Raw genomic sequence first — 20074 nt, forward strand, 5'->3', positions numbered from 1 at the left:
CTTTCGGGGCCTGGTTGCCATCATCAGCCTTAATTTTATGGTTCGCCGTTGTCGCCGCCCCCCTGGTCTGTTGGTCTCCCTCGGCTTTTCCCCTCACTCCTTTGCATGCGGGCAACCGCTGTTGGTAGGGAGGACCCGGCCCCCCTTGATACGATATCTGCATGAAGCCGAGTAATCGAGCTTGTGTATTCGTGATTTTATTGGGGAAAATAAGAAAAGGAAGCGGGCAGCTGAGGAAAATCGGCGCGGCCCAAGCGGTCAGCGTGCCTAGCGGCATCTAACCCCCCAGCCTCCTGCCTTCCCGCCGAGCAGGCATCGATGTAGGTAGATGTAATACCGCCTCGCTCTCGCCTGAGGGGGGGCTCAACAGGGCATCCGCCTGCTTCCCCTCCAGTCCCCGCCACCGCACCCCCTTTCCTCTTCCCTTGCAAAGCCTCAGCCACGCCAATTTTTCCTTTTCTCCCACGATGCGGACCGCGACTCTATCCTTCCTGATCGCCCCTCTGCTGCTCCTCGGGAGCGAGGTCGCGCTGGCAGCTCCGCCCCCGGCGCAGACGCACCAGGGCGGCAGGCGGGGCGCGCTGCTGGCGCCGCGGCCGCGGGCGCATGTCGCCGTGTCGGGCCCGGCCGTGCACGTGGGCGACCGGGCGGCCGACGTGGTCGGCATCCTCGCGTCGGACCTCAGGCTCCTGTGTGCCAACAGCCGGCAGCGGTGCGACGAGCAGCTGTTGACGCTGACGTGGGTGCCGCAGCGGCCGGCGGCATCGGGCGGTGGCGGCGGCGACGGGCTGGCGTTGAAGGAGCTCAAGGTCTGGTACTCGGGGGCCTGGACCGAGTTCTCCATCTTCTCCGGGCTCGTGGAGCTCATCGGGCAGACGTTCAACGCGACGGCGTTTGGGGGCGCTGCCGGCAACAGCAATTGTGTACGCGTGGCAGTGCCTTTCTCTCTCTTCTCTCCTCGCCCCCACTTCCCGACACTGACCTCTCTGACTTACACGCCGTCGCCACAACGACAGTGGGTGCAGTCATACCGAGCCGACGACGGCTCGGCGGCCGAGACGGAGATGTGCGAGACGGGGCAGTACCTCCACGCGCAGTACGACGCGGACCCGGACGTGGAGGCGCAGCGCGCGCGGGAGGGCAAGCGGCCGTCCAACTACCTCCGCGTCGGACTAGGCTACAGCCAAGGCGCGCTAGGCCGCAGCGGGGAGGTCGGCTGCGACTGGAAGGGGGCCCAGGGCGGCGCGCTCGACGGCGGGATCGAGTCGTTCAAGAAGATCCTCCGGACCGCCGGCATTTCGAGGCCGAACCGGGTGGAGTCCGAGTGCTGCCAGGAAAGGGACCGTTGTATCAAGATGCCTCTACCTTTGTGAGAGCTAAGAATGCCGAGAGATCAACCCCTCCAAGAGAAATGGTGGGTGGGTTGCATGGCGAAACTGAAGAGGAAAGGATCGACAATCGGGATCGGGAGTTCAACTTCACGGAGTTCTGTACTCGAGTATCACGCAGGGTAGCGTTGCTAGACAACAAACTACATAAGCCAACAGACTCCTCGCTAGTCGGCTACCTGGAGCTTGTCGTCGCCGGGGTCTCCGCTGGAACATGCCCGGCCGTGGCCACGCTCAATATGTCATCCTCGAGCCCCCCGACGTGGATGACCCTGATACCCGCACCCTCAAGCGTCTGCCTGCCCGTGTTGTTGGCCACAAATTTCTTGGGCTCAACGACGCCGACGTAGATCTCGGCGATGAGCCCGCGCAGGCGGAGGATGCGCTGGACGCACGGCAGGTTCCCGCTCAGGCGCTCCGAGCAGGGCTCCATGGTCGTGTAGAGCGCCAGGCGCGGCAGCGGCTGTTGCTGCTGGAGGGTGCCGGCCAGGCCCTCCTCGGCGACGCCGTGCTGCTGGGCCAGCTTGGCGAAGCAGCACTGCTCGGCGTGGGTGTTGCCGGGCAGCTCGAGCGAGAAGCCTGTAGCCAGGACGCTGCCCGTTGACGCTTCCACCAGCACCGCGCCGACCCTGTAGTTGGAAGGCTTGGGCGGCGACAGGCGTGCCTGTCCAAGGGCCTGCTCCATCAGCGCACGGTGGTCCCGAGGTGTTTCTTGCGACATGATGGTTCGAGGTGGTGGTTTAGGTGTTTCTTGCGACATGATGGTTCGAGGTGGTGGTTTAGGTGTTTCTGGTGACCAGTGTTAGTGGTCAAGAATATCACATAAACTTTGAATATTTGGTGTTGGGCTTGCGGCCCGGCTGAGATTATGCGATAAGGAGAATTGACCACTGCGGGAACCGGCCCACAGCGCACTCTCACCTCTCCAGCCCCACTCCCCACGTTGCAGCCACTGAATTCAGTGGGCAGTGGGTGCTCTAAATTTCGTCACAGCACCCACTTGTAAAGCCGTGCGCTAGAGTCAATATATCTCAACCCCATTGGCGACCAGACGTGATTGACGCGTCGTCCACCAAACCACCAGAACTACCACTCTTGCCATCGACCTTTCCGCCATAACAACAACAACAACAAAAACCACAGACACACCATGGCCGACTCCTCCGACGAGCTCGATGTCGGCGAGCCTCCCGCGATCGACCCGTACGAGGAGCTCGGCCTCGAGCGGTCGGCCACGGCCGACCAGGTCAAGGCGGCCTACCGGAAAGCGGCGCTTAAGCATCACCCGGACAAGGTAGCCGCCGACAAGAAGGCCGAGGCGCACGCCAAGTTCCAGTCCATCGCCTTCGCCAACGCGATCCTGTCGGACCCGGCGCGGCGCAAGCGGTACGACGAGACAGGCTCGACGTCCGACTCCATCGTCGACGCGGATGGTTTCAGCTGGTCCGACTACTTCGCCGAGCAGTTCCGCGACGCCATCTCGTCCGACGCCATCGAGCGGTTCGCGAGCGCGTACAAGCGCTCAGACGAGGAGCGCGACGACCTGATGGTCGCCTACGAGGAGGGCGAGGGCGACATGGAGCACGTCTACGAGGTCGTCATGCTCAGCGACCCGCTCGCCGACGACGACCGGTTCCGCGCCATCATCGACGCCGCCATCGCCGCCGGCACCGTCCCCAGATACGACGCCTACGCCAACGAGACCAAGGCGGTGCGGCGCGCGCGCGCCAAGAAGGTGAGCAGGGAACAGAAGGAGGCCGAGGACTACGCCAAGGAGCTTGGGGTCCACGACAAGCTGTTCGGGGGCGGCGACAGCGGCGACAAGGCAGCGGGCGGCAAGGGGAAGGCGGCCAAGGCCAAGGGCAAAGGTAAAGGCAAGTCGGGCGAGGCGGATGAGAGCGCCCTAGCCGCCCTCATCTCGAAGCGCCAGGCCGACCGCGGCTCCGACTTCCTAGACCGCCTGGCCGAGAAGTACGGCGCCCAGCCCAAGCGCAGCAAGAAGCGGGGCCGCGCCGACCTGGACGTGGACGAACCCCCTGAGGAGGCCTTCCAGGCAACTGCCGCCCGCAAGGAGAAGAAGCAGGCAGCAGCCCCCAAGGCGACTAGGTCAAAGAGAGCTAAGCGCTGAACGGGCCCAGGCTCTGAAGCACACTATTACGGGACATTATTGCGTGGCAGGGCGTTCTGGATCTTGTAGCGTTGTTTTTTATAGTCGGAAGGATTCATACCACATGGAGGTCGGAGTTTCGCCTTGGGTTTTCTGTTTTCTCATGAGGGGCTGCGAGGATGCTTCACTTGTCACAATATCTAAGGAATTTGGTACCAGGCTAGATTGAACTGGATCAGTTACTTCATCCATCACTTTCTCGTGCACCAACTAGTGTCTTATTTCTCGGGACCGGCTCGGCACCAAATTGACAAGGCTCTCGAGAATTCATGGAGTTGATGTCGGTGAATTCTAAGAGGGTTGACGTTTTCTAGCAGGTAGCTGATTGCTGGTCGGATTCCTCACCCAAGGCATTTGCGTACCAGGCTAGCCGACTGTTGCCGAGCAACAGCCTTTGGTCGCTGACTGCGGGGTGAACGATTAGGCTTCCAGTCAGCTGAGCGCGCGTCAATTCCCCTCCTTTTTTGCCCTGCACGCGTCACATTGTCCATTCCGAAAATCACCTACCAACATTTGCAACCTCATCGGAGAAACGGGAGCGGCCGCACAGCAAGCCATATGAGCCCCTGTCCTCTCTGACTACCGCTTGGTATGAAGCCATTTCCCTGTCAACAGCCATGCCATGACAATTACTCCGGCGCATGAGATCTACCCCCAGTACTGCTTCCACAAGTCCCCCACCATAACCGCATGGTGCCGCCTGCGCACCTCGGACATCGCGAAGCTCTGGAGCCCTCCCGGATTTGAGGGCCAGGATGTGTTTTTCTACAACAACCACCCCATAAAGTGGGTGCGCATAGCCGGCGTCGTCGTCGCCGTCGACGAATACACCGTCAACGAGTCCACCATCAAACGTGTCTACACGGTCGACGACAGTAGCGGCATCAACGTTGAGTGCATCGCCCAACTAGCGGCCAAGCAGCCGAAGAATATATCCCTCGACGCCCACTCGCCGGATCTTGTTGCACAGCAGCGGCGGCAGCAACAGCAGCAGCAGCAAAGCCCATTCGACCTCGACGTGGGCCAGGTCGTGGAGATCCGAGGCGGCCTCAAATTGTACCGCACGAGATACGAGACCCGGCTGCAGATAAACATCGAAAAGGTCAAACACCTTTCAACGCAGCATGAAGTCGACTTCTGGAAGGAGGTGGTGAAGCTCCACGACGAGACGCTGAGTCGCCCGTGGGTTCTGGACGAACGTGTGCTGCGCCACTGTCGCCGCAAGGCCGAGAAGGACGAACTGCAGTCTAAAAAGAAGAAGAGGCCGGAAAAAGCTAGCGACAGTGTCTCCAAAGAGCCTTCGACCCGCGAGGCCGTCAACAAGGCTTCCGAAGGCAAAGGCCATGGTGCTATTCATCACTTGCGCCCACCCGCGGTCCCGCAGTTCGTTAGTGGCCTCGAAAAGAAGCGCCGTGTCAAAAACACTTATCCGGGCGATGGGCTTCATCACAGACATGGCGGCCCCTCCACCGTCGCAGTTGCCGACAGTGCGGTTCCCAAGCTTCTCACAGGCCTGGAGCGGAAGCGACGGCAGCGGAAAGCAGAACATGGGACGAATCTACAAGGGCGTTCCATGTCGCGCGCTTGACCGTTGAAATCGTGTTGAGGGAGAAGGCGATTCGGTGCAAACAGATTGCTAGCTACAGGGCTAGAATATATCAGCTTAGCGGAGACATGTCTTGCAGTTGTTTTTATATCAACCTTTCCCTGCATCCTGGTGTGTCGTGTCACTCCCTGCCTAGGCTTGTGCTGGCACAAATCTCATCTCCCTATGATATTTATCTTGCAGGTTTCCACACCCACAGAGACATGTCACACGCAATTCGGTTTCCGGGACTGTGTTCCATACAGAGAAAATAAAATGAAAGGGAAAAAAAAAACTCTAAATGGCCGGCCCTGGGCGTCAAATTACAACACTAGATCCCGGTTGGGTCTGTTGAGGATTACGTCCCCCTGTGTGGGGCTTCCAAGCCTTATTTCGTCACCGCTCGTGGGTGTCGTCGGAACCAGAGCCTGTCTCCAGTCGATTTTAGAACCCAATACTCGAATCCGAACAGTTTGGCTGGAAGTCATTCTTTCTGCACGGCGACGAATACGCGCTGCTCTCGGGAATTAGAAGCAATCGCCCTCGCGACTTTGCAAAAAAAAAAAAAAAAACGCAGCCTATTCCCCTGCCCTCAGCGACGGTGTCCCTTCTATGTCTCGTTGTCACGGAACCAACGCCACTCCCAAAGTGGAAAGCCCGCTGTCGCTTCCTTCTCGTCGCGGAGTTGACAACCACGTCGGCCGCTCTTGCCCCCGAGTCGAATTGACCGCTGATCTGTCACACAGTCCTTCTGCTGTGCTTGGCCCGGGACAGCGAATTCGGGCTGGAGGAATTCCCAATTCCCACAACATAGACCTGAACATCAACCCATCTCCTGCCCTCAGACACTCCCACTTTGGCCGTCACCAGAGCCACCTGGATCTTCATTCTAATACCTGTCGCCCTAAAGAATCCCGTTGTTCTTACTCGGTATAATTTTGATCGCATTCCTTTGCAGCCCCTACCAGTCTCGCTCCTTGTAGCCCTCCTTGGCATCCCTCCCGTCCTCTAGTTTCTAGTCGCCTAGCCCTGCTTGGCTTGACTCTGTCTTGGAGCCTCTTCATTCCACGATTCAACAGGTATTGCCATCTCTCCACCCCTACCACCGCCGTTCCCCTCCCAACCATGGATCCCACGGCTCGAGCGAGTTGGTGGCGACGAAACTTTCGGCCTGGATAGCTGCCGCTTCATGCTAGCCCGTCGTTGGGCATGATTTAGCGCCCTCACCAGGCGACCCCCTCAATATATCTATCAGCCCTTCGCGGCCATGTCTGTCCCCAAGGCGCTCTATGGGGTGCGCGGTCTCACTGCTTTTCGGGAGACTTTGCCCCCTTTTTTCGTTGTCCAGCGTGCCTTTAAGTTTGAGCCTCCTAAGCCTCAAAGCAGCCTCTTATCCCACGCTCCCAAATTTGATGCTGCTGTTTTGTGTACCCCTACACACTCGGGCTTCGTGATACTGACAAGATGCTTTGGTACATCGGGCTAATTTTGCTGCAGGCAGCTAGCTGCTCGGCTGAACCGGTTCTTAACCACCGCGGCCACCGACATCGACACGCGCCGCGAGGCACTGCCCCTGAACACACAGGCCCCGACCCGGCCGACTTGCTCTCCAGCATAGCTCCTTCAGCACAGCCCCTAGTAACAGGTTTACCCGCTCATATCACAACGTCCGGTGAGAGCACTAAGAGCAGCTCTGTCGACACCTACCTGCCGACATCCACAGTTGCTGTGATAACGCGGCTCGTCGAGGCCGGAATCGAGCAGATCGCGCTCAACCCAACCCCTGGGCCTCCCCCTGGAGCGTCTGGCACCGTTATCACTACTCTTAACACCACGGGTCAAGCCACACAGCCTCGCCTTCTGCCTCCCGTACTAACAACAGGGCCCACCATGGTCTTCTCGCTCTTCAACAACCAGTCCTTACAACGGCCCGCGAATCGGGTTGGATCTAGACCTGAGCCAGAGTCTGAGGCCCCTGAGAGCCAGCCGGACCTTGGATCACTATCCATTGACCCTGAGCCCCAGTTCGGAAATGCCGGATCCGAACCTGGGTTCAGCCCTGTGATGCCATTCGCTGCTGAACGGGCGGTGTCGTCAAACATCTTTGCTCAGCCCATCTCTGGTGGCACGGCGCCACCTGCATATTTCAAGCGGCGTCAGGATCACCCGGTGCCACGAACTGGCATTGCCTCACCAACACCGCTAGCCACCAACAAGTTCTACGGTAACCTCTACCTTGGAGGTCTCAGGAGCCCGGCCTACCTCCACCCCTATGCTGTTCACTGGGTCAAGGGAGAAGGGGTTTCTAAAAGCTGGGGCTTGTCGATCTCGCATATCGATGCCTCACAGAGGGTATTCGGGCCAAAGGAGCCCATAACCGGAGCCTCCAAGTTCTTCATCAACCCCATTCACATCGAGTCCATCATCCTCTCGGCCGCCAATCTAGGTTCAACAACAGCCTTGACAATTGCAGAGATGACGGCATTCAGCGCCATGGCAGAGCTGCGGTCTAACAGCCGGGCGCTGCCCTCGGTTCGGATCCCTTTGGTTCAGGGCTCTGCCTTCATCACCGGAATCTACCAAGGCGCTACACCCGTGATAGGCACTGGCGTACATTTCAGGACCATTACTCGTGCTCTGACGGCGCCAAAGCCTGGGGTTGTCAAGTTCAAGATAATTCTCGAGAACGGTGTCACGTGGCTGTTGTACGCCAGAAACACGGCCGGCTCTCCCCTGGATCTCCAGATTCGCAACGGCGAGATGGCGGTATCGAGGAACGCCTTCCACGGCACGATCCAGATCGCCAAAGACCCCGGCCGCAGGGAGGCCATCTACGACCAAGCCTGCGGTGCCTATGCCACCTCGACCGAGTTGTCCGGCACAGTCAAGGACACGATAGGGTCATATACGCTCAAGTTCAAGAAACAGGGCTTGACCTCGTCGCCACTGCTCATGTTCGCATTGCCGCACATGGTGGATTCATTCAGCAGCGCGACGGCAAAGGGCGTCACTTCGCTACGACTTCAAACCACAACAAAGGGGGTCGGGACGGGCGTGCTGGGGGACTCATGGACCATGGAGGAGAAGAGCCTGCCCACTAACATGGGCTTCCTCCCGTGGCTTCCAGGAAAGGGCGCTCTCGCTATCTCTTCTAAGGCCAAGGCAGCGATTCTCCCTGTCGCTCGAAGTGAGATCGCCCAGGACATGTCGGCACAGTCAAACCTCGACTCCATGTACTTCAGCGGGAAGGTAAGACGTCTATTCCTCTGTCAAGCTGACTGCCGAGTCCGAAAGGCGGTACCGGGTGGCTAACACACGAGGGGTATTCTTGTTTCGCAGGCACTCGCCAAGTTCGCCACGATCGTGGTCGCCGTCAACGACATGCTGGGTGACAAACAGCTTGCTCAGACCGGACTTAAGAAGCTCAAGGACGCGTACGCGCGGTTTGCCGAGAACAGGCAGAAATTTCCTCTCTTCTACGAGTCGGCATGGGGCGGCGTGGTTTCGTCCGCCTCGTACGTGACGGGAAACGCGGGTATGGACTTTGGCAACACGTACTACAACGACCACCACTTCCACTACGGCTACTTTGTGTATACGGCGGCCGTCATCGCCAAGCTTGACAGCGCATGGGGCGCTAAGAACCGTGACTTCGTCAACACGCTAGTGCGTGACTACGCGAACCCGAGCTCCAGAGATAAGTTCTTCCCGGTCTATCGCAACTTTGACTGGTTCCACGGCCATAGCTGGGCCCACGGTCTTTACGATACACTGGACGGAAACGTAGGTCACAGCCCCATGACACGCGCGGACGGGCAATGCGGATGCGGGTGATGGCCCGGGAGTGGGAACGACGTTGCTGACGGCCCCGGGCTCGCGCGCTTGCAGGACCAGGAATCCAGCTCCGAGGATGCCATGTCTGCATACGCCATCAAGATGTGGGGATCTGCCATCGGGGACCGTAACATGGAGGCGAGGTGAGTCTGGCTGCGTCGTCATCCGTGGCAGTGCATGTTTGTGAGAGATGGTCGGCTGACGACTGATTGACTGACTGCTTGTTTGGGGGGGCATCAGAGGCAACCTACAGCTTGCGACTCTTGCGCGGTCCTTGAAGTACTACTACCTGTACACGAACGACAACAAGGTGCAGCCGGCAAATTTCATCGGCAACAAGGTGGCGGGGATCCTGTTTGAGAACAAGATCGACCACACGACCTTCTTTGGGAACAACATCGAGTACATACAGGGCATCCACATGATCCCCCTGCTCCCGTTCTCGCCGCTCTGCCGAAGCACTAAGTTTGTGGACGAGGAGTGGAAGGCGTACTTTAGCAAAGGACGCATCGACTCGGTGCCTGGTGGTTGGAGGGGCATCTTGATTGGTAATCTGGCCCAAATCGATGCTAAGAGGGCATTTGGCTTCTTTTCCGCCAACAGCTTCGACGCTACGCATCTCGACGGCGGTGCGTCGAGGACATGGTACATGGCGTACTCTGCCGGTAAGTCAGACTTGTGCTCCGACGCAGCTTGCTTGCTATGCGCCTGCTGTCTGCCTATCGAGTCCTCCACCTACCACCCCTCCCATTTTACAAAGCGCTCTGCATATGCTGACTGTTGATGGTGCAAACTCAACGATAGCTCTTGGTGGGTTGTAAACTTTTGGGGAAAGCGTTCGGACTGTGGCGCAGTCCCCGGGATCTGACCTGGATTGACGGGATGAAGAATTGGTTGAGAGATGACATTGCCCGGGTAGTGGGTGAGACACTTTTTTTTCACTCCTAATGTATGACACGCGCGGGATAGATAGCAAGGAGGCAGTGTCAAGACGACCTAGACGAACAACTCATGATGCATGCGCGTGGGGGTAATACAATCTCTCCCGCCTCGGGTGCGGGAAATAGATGAGGACGAGGCGGCGGCCTCTCGGGCCGGTGAGGAAGTTACTGTGTAATTCATTTCACCCGGGCGGCGGCGCTTTGTCGTCGGCCGTGACTCCCCCCCTGAGACAGCTCACTCTGATAGTCCGACCCCCTGAGAAACGCCCCAGTTCTTGGAACCTGAACCAGCCGATCAGAAGAAACGCACACAGCCCGGCTCGGGTGGACAGAGACGGCGTCGGAAGAGGGAAAAGCGGGCGGGGAGGGATGATCCAAAGGTAATCAGGTCGAATGTCGGCGAGGATGGAGACAGACCATCGGTTGAGCCAATGCCTAGCACAACACCGATGCGGTATCGCGCTATGACAGTGGAGTTGGCATGCAGGGGGTGTTGATTTGGGGGTCTCTTGCACGCGAGTCGAGTGGCGATGGTGGTGGTTGTTATCGGGTCGGGGGGGCAACCAAGGTTTTTTCTTCCTCTCTGCTTGTTGCCAAGACAGACGGGCGCAACGCACCGTTTGCTTGTCCGTCCGTCTCAGCGGGGAGCCTTTTCGAGTTGAGCGAGAGAGTCCGCCCGGGCGGGTTGCAGGAAGAGAAGAAGAAAAGTCCACGGGTGCCCACAAGATCAGGACCGGTTGCGCATCATCACGTTTTGTTTCCTTGGTGGCCGATCTTGGGGCGAGCACTGCCACCCTATTTTCTAGGGCTCCCGGGTAGATCTCGCTTCGTCCGTCCCCTTTTCCCTTGATCTCCATCTTTCTATTTCATCAGTGGCGCGCGCGAGCGCGAGTTTCAAGATGCGCCACTCTCTCTCTCCCTTTTGCGCTAGGGTTTGTTGGTGGCGCTAGGGAGATTGGTTTCATCGTATGAGGCAAGGAAGAAAAACAGAAAAAAAAAAAAGAATCATGGCAAAAGCGCCGCAACCTCTTTACTCTCTCCCGCTGCGGAAACAAGTTTCAAGGGGAGCTCGGAGGTTGGGTGGGGCACGTGGGTACCTTGGACAGGGGTAGCAACAGTGCACCATCAACCTAAAAGATCCCTGTCAGTGCATCGCGAAAGGTCGCAGCTCTCCACATGGAATGTGGAGGGCGTAACTCGAAAATGACCGCTAAAACAAACGTCTTGGCAAGGAATGGTACTACAGAGCTTGATGCGCAGCAACATTGATCCTAGCGCCCGGAAGCGCTGCACTGCCACAATCTCTCGCACGATATGCCATCGCTTCGGTTTGACCTCCCTCACATTTCCCGTCTGTTACTTTTTTTTTTTTTTTTTTAGTAGGCTCGCCGCCAGGTTTGCCCCGATCTCGTGGTACCCCAACTGCCGTATGGATATCTGTCATGACAGCAACGGGGTGGGTTTTCTTGGCCGGCGTCACGCTTGGCGCGTGGGAAATCCACATGGCCGATCCATCCAATGGCTTGGAGGGAGGATGAGAGAATCGGTGTGCCAAATGCCAATACCAGCAACGAACGGGCGAAGCTGTTCCGATATTTGATGGGCAAAAGGGAGAAGAAAGTTACGGTGTGGGAATGGAAAGGGAGCCGAGGGGATTTCGGTTGAGGCGCCAAGTTGAGGGAATTCAAGGGACACCCTGGGGAAAAGCATCATGGAAAGAGGAAAGAAAGAAAGAGACTCAGAACCCAATTGCTACCTTCCATGCTCGCCTGCCGGAAAAATAGCACGTGTCATGGATTGGCTCGACCGGAAAGGGGAGGGTTGGGATCAGTCATTTTTGAAGCGGCACTTTTCCCGCCCGGGGCAACAGTCGATTATCATGACCGCGTTGCTCGGTAGTTGATGGTCTCTGATTTGCGACATGCGCCCGTCTCAGTTGGTAGGTACCGGTACCTCTCCTCGGTGGGCCGACTATCGAGGCAAGCAATAAATAGCACGCGCAGAGATGAGAGCAGACATGTGGCCCAGTTCAAGGATGCATGGAATCTGGGGCCCGACTTCCCTGATGGGCAAGCGACGTTAGCGACGTTAGCGACGGGGCTTGACTGGTGCTCTGCTGTCGTGATGGGAGGCCGTCGCGCCAAGAACAGAGCGGTGTCGCCCAGGCCCTGCAAAGCCACGCTTGGCACGCGCCGGTCCCAGAAGGGTAGCATGGGCGGGTAAAAACAATGGAAAATTGAAAATTGCAGCGAGAGTACTGTGCAGGTATGTGCCGCGCGCATCGCTCGTTGTCCCTTGACAGCAGGGAAGTTGGAATGCGGGGACCCGGTTCGGGCTGCAGAGGGTTGCTGGCTCAAAACATGGAACAAACAAGGGGAGGAAGAGGAGGAGGCAGGTTGCAGTGTCCCCGTACGAGGGGAGGGCGGGAGGAAAAAGGGGAATTTTGCTGCTCGTCTCACGATTCAATCTCGTTTTGTTCCCTTTTACCTCCGTTTCTTCGTTGGAGTCCAAGCAACTTCTCACACTCTCTCTTACATACACAGCCACCGCTTGGCCCGAACTTTCTCTGTCGTCTTTTCCTTGTCCTTTGGTGCCGTCGGATTACTCGGGCTCGCGTTTGCCCAAACTGGCTTTTGCACTTTTGCATCCTGCCAAGAGCAAACACCCACCCACACCACAGCGTTGGGACCCGAATTACCTCATAGGTCGATCCAGGCTGGGATTGGTCGGCCATATCGCTCAGAGAGAGCTAGGAGAGCTCCAGCCAGACTGGGAAAGCTCGACTTCGACCGGGGCAATAGTCAATCACCACACGTTCGGTTGCTACTACCTCAAACTTGTCCAGGTGGACGTGGACTGCACAGGTGTCCTGTCGGCGTCCCATTCAGTGCCTCGATCATCTTGGCAATCCAGTCAACCTTTCTTTCTTGTCCAGCCTCAATTCTGGAACCGCCTGTTTTCCTGTCCGTGTGCCAATTATTGCCCAGCCGACTCCAGGGCGTCATCGCCATCTGCCAAGTCCAAAACACGCACAAGAACCAAGCCATTCGCCCCTCTCGCCCAAGAACGCCTTTTTGTTTTGTCGCAGGGCCCCCACGCCTCGTCGCCTCTTCTCTGACTTGAGTAAGGTACCTGCTACCCGCCTCCTGCCTGTCTGCCTGCCTGCCTGTCGGGCACCTCGCTGCGCGCGGCAGTTCGCCTTGTCTCTCCCTACCGCAAAAGGCAAAATAATCGAGGGTAAACGGTCAAGCCCCATGCGCCGTGCGCGACACCAAAAGCAGTAGGCACACATCAATACACGTCTCTGCGCCTCCGCGATCGTCCCTTCACGTCCAGTCTGGTTCACGCCCCGAGACTCAACAGCCAGCAACCCAAGGCCATCCGAGTCGACGCTTCGCTTCCACCTCGTCCCTTCTCTGCCGCCCGGCTCTCCAGGACCAGCTCGTCCAACGGCCGTGTGCGCCCACGCCCGGTGATCATGGTGGGTAAGTCAACGTTTCCGTGCCTCCTCAGCCTTTTTTTTTCTTCGTCCGTGACAACATCAGCATTTGTCTTTTTGCCTGTCACACCCCCTTCCGCCAGGCCCGCACTGCCGGACTAAGGTTGCGGATGCGGAGAAAGCCAACCTTCTCCAGTCCCTTATTTCTGCACTTTCCCATCTTCCATTGATGCTTTTCTTATGTTGGCTCTCACCCTCCTTGAAGCCCCCACTCCGCACCATCTATTATATGTGTGCTCCTCCCTTTTTTCTACTTCCCCGCGTGCGGCCTGGTTTGCCAATTGGCTGCCCAGAATTGGCTGTTCTGCTTTTGCATTAGCTCCAACACCGCCCACTACCACCACTGCAACATCAGCCTGTCGTGCGACTGCGACGCAGAGGGCACACCCCATAATAGACCCCCAGACCCCCCTCCCTCCAAGACATAGCGGTCTCGTGGTGTTGTTGTCATGCATTCATCGTCCGCTCCCAGCCCGTGGGCGTGGGCGTCCTGGAAATCTCGAGGCCTTTCGAATCAACAAAGCCAGTCGCCACTGAATGCTAACTTTACGGATGCCAACTCGGCGCCCGGCGGACTAGCTGCTGTATCCTTCGCCAAACAGGTCCGCCAGATGTCAGGCTGGCTACGGGGAGGCAGTGCCGCTCCCGGCCACCACCACCACAATCACCACAACCACAACCACGACTCCGAGAGTGGACCCGGCGAGCACACTCCACTCATCCCCGGTCGCCGCTCCGAACCGAGCCGGTCCGGATGGGTGAAGTTTCTGTTCGATGTCAACAGCACCCCCGGAGACAGCGACGAGAGGATACTCGTCAGGGCAGCCGCCAACACCTGGCACGTCATAAAGATATCGCTTCTAAGCAGTACGTTCTTTTGCCTTCCGAGTGCCTGGAGCCGGCATGCACAATACGTATCCCCCTTGATTCTTGCTCTGGCCCCCAACCCCCAAGGCCTTTGATCGAGATGGCCCGAGCCCTCCATGTCATAGCCTTGAACACCACCCATTCGACAGGCGCAGCTTGGGGATGCCCAGTCATCCTGTCAACATGTCGAGCTTGTCGCCTTTTCTGTGGGAGCCTGCCTTGCATGGCGAATTTCCCCTCCTCCGTTGCGGCCAACCGGCAACCAGAAACTGCTTCAAATTCTACCCGCGGCCCGCTAACTAAACGTCATCATTACAGGCCCTGTTAATATTCTAATCTTCTTCGTCCCTGTCGGACTGGCGGCCGGCATCCTGGGCTGGTCCCCAACATGGGTCTTCACGCTGAATTTCCTTGCCATCATCCCATTGGCTGCCATTCTCTCTTTCGCGACCGAAGAGATATCTGTTAAGCTGGGCGAGACGGTTGGGGGTCTTGTGAATGCAACCTTCGGAAACGCTGTCGAGTTGATTGTGAGTGTGGCTTCTATCCCCTAGCCTCTGAAGTGACATGACTGAAATCCTCCCGGCTGACACACCTGGCGCTTTGTTCATTGCAGGTCAGCGTTGTTGCTCTCAGGCAAGGCCAGATCGAGGTCGTGCAGGCCTCTATGTTGGGATCCATTCTGTCGAATCTCCTTCTGGTCATGGGAATGTGTTTCCTCCTCGGCGGCGTCGCCAACATGCGATCATCCGACGGCGAGGGCACGGAGCAAGAGTTCTCATCAGGAACAGCCCAGACCACCTCCTCTCTGATGACCCTGTCTGCTGCATCCATGATCATCCCCGCAACCGTAAGTGTCTATATATCTATTGCCGGGCCCCCAAAGCTCGTTGATCAGCAGGCAAACAACGCCTTGTGGTTTACTTGTAGCTAACTCGTCTGCTCCAACTAATAGCTTTACGGTGTGCTCGATGGCAACAATACGGATCGGAAAGAGAGCGAAGCGTCGATTCTCATTCTCTCGCGCGGAACATCTATCATTCTTCTAATGCTATACTGCCTCTACCTGTGGTTCCAGCTCAACACGCACAAGAACCTGTTCATTTCCAAAGCGGAGACACAGCGCGTCAACGGTGTCAACGGCTCAGCCAGCCCCAACGGCATCAACAGCACTACCAGCACTGTCGTGTCGGACGAGGAATCCCAGAGTGGAGAGTCCAACGTTGAGGGCGAAGAGGAGGAGCACATGCTCTGGTGGGCCGCTGCTCTGGTTCTGATCGGTACCACTGTCGTCATCTCGTTCTGCGCCGACTATCTTGTTGAGAGCATTGAGCCCATTGTCGAGACGGGTGTCCTTAGCCGCGCCTTTATCGGTCTGATCCTAATCCCCATCGTGGGCAATGCTGCTGAGCATGTCACGGCATGTGTGGTCGCGGTCCGCAACAAGATGGACCTTGCTCTGGGTGTGGCTGTTAGTGGATTCCCCCCTCCAACTAACCCTGTGTTCAGTGCTGGAATGCTGACTTTGTCAACTACAGATCGGTTCGAGCATCCAGATCGCACTCCTGGTGACGCCGGCCCTTGTTATCACGGGCTGGCTCGTTCTCGACCAGCCCATGACTCTGCGTTTCGAGACGTTCCAGACTGTTGCTTTTGCGCTCTCGGTCCTTGTCGTCACTTTCACTGGTATGAAACCCACATATCTCTCACATGTCTACAGAAAGATGAAATTGGACCAGCGGCTAATGGTTCTTAAAGTGAACGACGGTAAATCCAACTATCTCGAGGGCGCCATGCTTCTCGGTCTCTACATCATCATTGCGCTCGCCTTTTACGCAAGCCCGACGAATGGCCTGGACGGCGCGCCCAGCTTCCATAAGGCGATTTCCAGCATTGTTGGTTCTTCCGGCTAGTGGGACCTACCACAGCGTCCGACTGGCGGTTGACCTCATCTGCACGCTTCAGAGAGTACGATTCTCAACTTGAACACAGTTTCGCATCAAGACTTTCGGACGTGACCGAGGTCAATAACTACCATATGCAATTACGTTTTGTAGTGGCTCCCTTAAAAGGGAGGGAAACCACACTAGTGTAACAATACGCTAATTGAGTGCGGCGCTATTTTCCTTTTGTGTTTCCCTTTGTAACGCTGTACTTTTTTTTCTTCTGGATTTATTTTCATGCCGATTGCGCATCACCACCATTTGCTTTCCTTGCGTCCTCTTACTGCCTGGCGTTGTTGCCCCGATACCACACATGTTCATCGTCACACGCAACATTTTCTTGCGTCGATTATCATAACCCGAAAACATTAGGAGTGTAGAAAAACACGGGGGCTTGGAGGGTTTCAGGTTTTGATGCGTTGTCCATTTTGATTCTTTCAAACATTTTGGTTTTCTCGTTATCATTCCTGGCGTTTCTTTTTCGTCGTGGGGGTGTTGGGGGATGTGGTGCATCCGCTCTGCCTGTGTTATGGGCACCTCAAGGTGGAAATGGGGTGCCAGCCGAACACCATCAAAGGCGCGAAGTCATCTTTGCCATCTGTATTTTCTGGCGAGTTCTCGTATGTATTACTAGGAATTTACGGCTGGCTGTCGGTAGCTTGCTGCCGACAAGTCATGCGTTGTATCTTTTTTGTTTCCCCTTTTCAATAGGACATGTTGAACGAATTCATTGACACCGCAACATGGCTGTTCTATTATCATGGCTCAGCAAGCAGCTGCATGACCGGGATCACCTGGCCATGGGCTTCGCCATGGGCGCAATGATGCCCTGCTTTATGAGGATCTTGGGCTTGGTGGCGTCTTGAAAGGTCTGCTTGGTCGTCCACTCGGGCCCGACAGGAAGGCGGAGCGACCGCTCGTACTGGTCCTTGTTTTCGAAGACGTGTGGCAACTGAGCGGCGAGATACTTGTCGTTCTGTGTTTTTTTGTCCGAGTGTTAGTTGATGCAAAGCGGAAAAGGCAACAAGACATGTGTCCAGCAAAAGTGCCTACCTTTCTGACGCGCTTCTCGCTGATGATGACGCGCTCGAGCTTGGCGTCCTTGCGGTCCTTCTTCTTGACGCCCTCGATCTTGGCAAGGAACTTGGCGTTGTTGCCCTTCTTCCGCTGGCGGTTGCTGACGCCCTCGCCGCCCCAGCTGCCCCAGCCGGGGAGGGTGTTGTCCACCACCTTGTCGTCGTCCTCGGACTCGACCGCCGCCTTCTCGCGCTCAAAGGCGCCCACGACGTCGTCGCCCGCGAACGCGCGGTCCGCAAGCTCCCTGTCGCGGATCTGGAGCGGCAGGTGCACGTCAACGTCGTCCTCGGACCCGGGCCCGGACTCGCCGCCGCCGCCGCCGCCGCCACCGCTGGCCTGGGCACCCCTTGCGCGTGGGGGCGGCGACTTTCTGGCAGCCTTTTCGGACGCCTTGGCGGCGCCCGAAACGAGGCTGTTGGAGAGGTCGATGGTGGGATCGTCCTTGCCAACCCCTGATCCCTTCTTGCCCTTGGACGATCCTCCGTCCGCTTTCCGAACGGCACCAGGCCTGGACCAGCTTCCGGCAATGCCTGGAATGGCCTCAGCACCCTGGGGAATAGAGGATGATGCTGCTGCCGCCGACCCGGAGACACCAGTCTTTTTCAGCGCCGATTTCAATGCTTGTATAGTGCCTGCCTGAGGGGCACTGGTGTTCGTTTTCGGCCCTCTTGCGTCGGGCACGCCATAGGTCCTGCGCCCGACCTCCCCGGCATCCTCCTCATCTTCGTCTCCGTCCTCCTCATCCGAATTTAGTTCCCGGCGGATCTGGGCGACAAGGGCATCGTTGGCCTGCTTGCGCACAGCCTCGGCGCGTTGCATAAACTTCATCTTCATCAGGTTTGAATGGGGCCCGTCCTGCTCGGCCTCAGCCTGCTCCAACTCCTGTAGAAGCCGTCTACGCTCGTTGCGCTCATCTTCGGACCCGCTCGCAGCCTCGGAGCCGCTGTCGTCGTCGTCGTCTTCGCCGCCATCGGCCCGTCCTCCCACAGCCTTGCCCTCGACACGCCGGCGCAGCTCCTCGTCGCGGCGGGCCATCTCGGCGAGGCCGGTGCGGACGCCCTCGTCCCAGGCGGCGAGACCTGCCCTCTTAGCCGATTTCGCCCACTTGCTGTCACGGTGCTTTGCGCCCACGCGCTCGAGCGCCCGCTGTTGGTGCTGGGCCTCGCGCTCCTCCTCCGAGTCGGCGGCGCCGCCCTCCTCGTCCATCTCGGCCTCAAGCTTCTGGCGCTCCCGGCGGTGGACGCGGCGGTAGGCCTTGCTCTTGATCTTTTTGATGCGAGCCGCGCGCGCCTGCTCGCGTGACTTTTCCTCCCGCTCCCGGCGCCTCCGAGCCCAAATCTCCTGCATTTCCTCGCGCGACACTCCCGACTCGCCCTCGCCGCCCTCGCCATCCTCTCCTCCCTTGGGCTTCGAGCTGGGGCCGAGACCGCTCTCCTCCATAATGGATATGATTGTTTGTTCCAGCTCGTTGCCGGCGCTCTTGCCGTCCAGAGGTGCCAGCTCGCCCTTGTCGAGACCGGCATCGTGCAGGGTGTCTGGAAGCGGGAAGACGAGATGCTCCGCGCGACGGTTGTGCTTGACCGTATCCTGCCACCTATCTAGCGTCTTGTTGGCCTTTTCCGCCGCGGCGGTTCGCAGGAGCTTGTCCTGCTGCCTCCTGGCCAGCGGCACGTCCAGCTTCTGCGAGGTGCCAGGCTTGGCTGCCGCTTTCTCCTCCTTGTTCATGAGCTTGAGCGACTTCTTGATGTTCGAATCTTTGACCCCAAACAGTGCCAGATCCTTCAGCTCGACCTTCGTCTTGGTGTTGGCCATCGGGGTATCATTGTCGTCACCGTTGCCCGCGAAACCGGCAGCGAGGCTTTGTAGCACGTCCAACTTTGATGGGTCGCCATCGTCCACATCCAGGTCGTCATCTGATAGGGAGGACTCCTGGCTGGAGTCGTCGCCGTCGTCTTCCGATCCCGACTCTGTATTGTCCGCGGAGCCTTCGTCGTCGTCGTCGTCGTCGTCGTCGTCGTCGGAAACCTGGTCTAATGCCTGCGCCAAGTCTATAGCGTCCTCCCCCAGCGATGATCCGTCGTCATCGTTATCCTCCTCGTCCTCCTCTTCCTCATCGTCGTCGCTGTTCTCCGCCTTGCGGCTCTTTTTCTTGACTTGTTTCTTGCTGGAGCTACTGCCCCTGAATGTGAAACCGTCGAACCTTTCCTCGTCACTCTCTCCAAACGCCTCGTCGCTGTCGAGCTCCGAGTCGTCGTCCTCATCGACCCCTATGCGCCACTCGTTGCCGTCGCTGTCGCTGCCGAACTCGTCGTCATCGTCCCCGCCGTTCCTTGCCCGCTTATTCCTCGGGCGGGCGTTGTCGTCGTCGTCGTCATCATCGTCACCGTCGTCGTCGTCGCCATCGCCTTCGTCCCTGTCGCCTCCGCCTCGCGGCCGTTTTCTCTGGTTGGGCTCAAAGTCCAGGTCGCGGGCCCGGGTGCCTCTGATACCGGACTTGGTCGGGATGTCCTTGGCGGCGAGGGCGAAGGCGTCGAGCGCCGCGGCGCGGGAACCGGCCTTGCCCTTCTGGGGCTGCTTTCCGTTGCCTTTGCCGTTGGCCTTGCCAAGGAGCGGGCGGCCGTGCGATTGTCGACCGGGCATGTTGGGTCGTTTTTCGGCAGCGTCCAGTTCAGAAACCTTTCTTCCCCTGATGTTGCTTCCTCTTTCCTTCTTCGCCAACGGTGACAGGCAAGGCTGAGATATCGTGGTAGCTATTTTTTTTCTGCCTGAGTGG

At 58.0% G+C, this 20074-nt stretch overlaps 7 protein-coding genes across 7 annotated transcripts; 5 read left to right on the forward strand and 2 right to left on the reverse strand.

Moving 5' to 3' along the window:
- The first annotated feature begins 326 nt into the window (after positions 1-326).
- Positions 327-1589, forward strand: GGTG_00197 (hypothetical protein). Its single transcript, XM_009217939.1, has 2 exons — positions 327-923; positions 1017-1589. Exons 1-2 carry the CDS (start codon positions 468-470, stop codon positions 1371-1373), a joined length of 813 nt encoding a protein of 270 aa, XP_009216203.1. The 5' UTR covers positions 327-467; the 3' UTR covers positions 1374-1589.
- Positions 1564-12397, reverse strand: GGTG_00198 (cytidine and deoxycytidylate deaminase zinc-binding domain-containing protein; the record flags this gene model as incomplete). Its single annotated transcript, XM_009217940.1, has 2 exons — positions 11276-12397; positions 1564-2177 (listed from the first exon to the last, which is right to left on the reverse strand). The coding sequence occupies exon 2, from the start codon at positions 2146-2148 to the stop codon at positions 1564-1566; it is 585 nt and encodes a 194-aa protein (XP_009216204.1). The 5' UTR covers positions 2149-2177; positions 11276-12397.
- On the forward strand, positions 2359-3761 carry GGTG_00199 (chaperone dnaJ 6). The gene has a single exon (XM_009217941.1). The coding sequence runs from the start codon at positions 2539-2541 to the stop codon at positions 3514-3516; it is 978 nt and encodes a 325-aa protein (XP_009216205.1). The 5' UTR covers positions 2359-2538; the 3' UTR covers positions 3517-3761.
- GGTG_00200 (OB-fold nucleic acid binding domain-containing protein) lies at positions 4037-5506 on the forward strand. Its single transcript, XM_009217942.1, has one exon. It carries the CDS (start codon positions 4178-4180, stop codon positions 5141-5143), a length of 966 nt encoding a protein of 321 aa, XP_009216206.1. The 5' UTR covers positions 4037-4177; the 3' UTR covers positions 5144-5506.
- On the forward strand, positions 5485-11065 carry GGTG_00201 (endo-1,3(4)-beta-glucanase 1). The gene is made up of 6 exons (XM_009217943.1): positions 5485-6219; positions 6638-8389; positions 8480-8923; positions 9029-9117; positions 9215-9639; positions 9779-11065. Exons 2-6 carry the CDS (start codon positions 7031-7033, stop codon positions 9793-9795), a joined length of 2334 nt encoding a protein of 777 aa, XP_009216207.1. The 5' UTR covers positions 5485-6219; positions 6638-7030; the 3' UTR covers positions 9796-11065.
- GGTG_00202 (vacuolar calcium ion transporter) lies at positions 11957-16991 on the forward strand. The gene is made up of 7 exons (XM_009217944.1): positions 11957-13400; positions 13994-14281; positions 14600-14811; positions 14898-15131; positions 15237-15752; positions 15820-15967; positions 16040-16991. Exons 1-7 carry the CDS (start codon positions 13394-13396, stop codon positions 16192-16194), a joined length of 1560 nt encoding a protein of 519 aa, XP_009216208.1. The 5' UTR covers positions 11957-13393; the 3' UTR covers positions 16195-16991.
- Positions 16330-20062, reverse strand: GGTG_00203 (small nucleolar ribonucleoprotein complex subunit Utp14). Its single transcript, XM_009217945.1, has 2 exons — positions 17278-20062; positions 16330-17200 (listed from the first exon to the last, which is right to left on the reverse strand). The coding sequence occupies exons 1-2, from the start codon at positions 19939-19941 to the stop codon at positions 17015-17017; spliced, it is 2850 nt and encodes a 949-aa protein (XP_009216209.1). The 5' UTR covers positions 19942-20062; the 3' UTR covers positions 16330-17014.
- Between the last annotated feature and the right edge of the window lie 12 nt (positions 20063-20074).

This window comes from Gaeumannomyces tritici (genome assembly GCF_000145635.1).
Source record: "Gaeumannomyces tritici R3-111a-1 unplaced genomic scaffold supercont2.1, whole genome shotgun sequence".
Classification (NCBI taxonomy): domain Eukaryota; kingdom Fungi; phylum Ascomycota; class Sordariomycetes; order Magnaporthales; family Magnaporthaceae; genus Gaeumannomyces; species Gaeumannomyces tritici.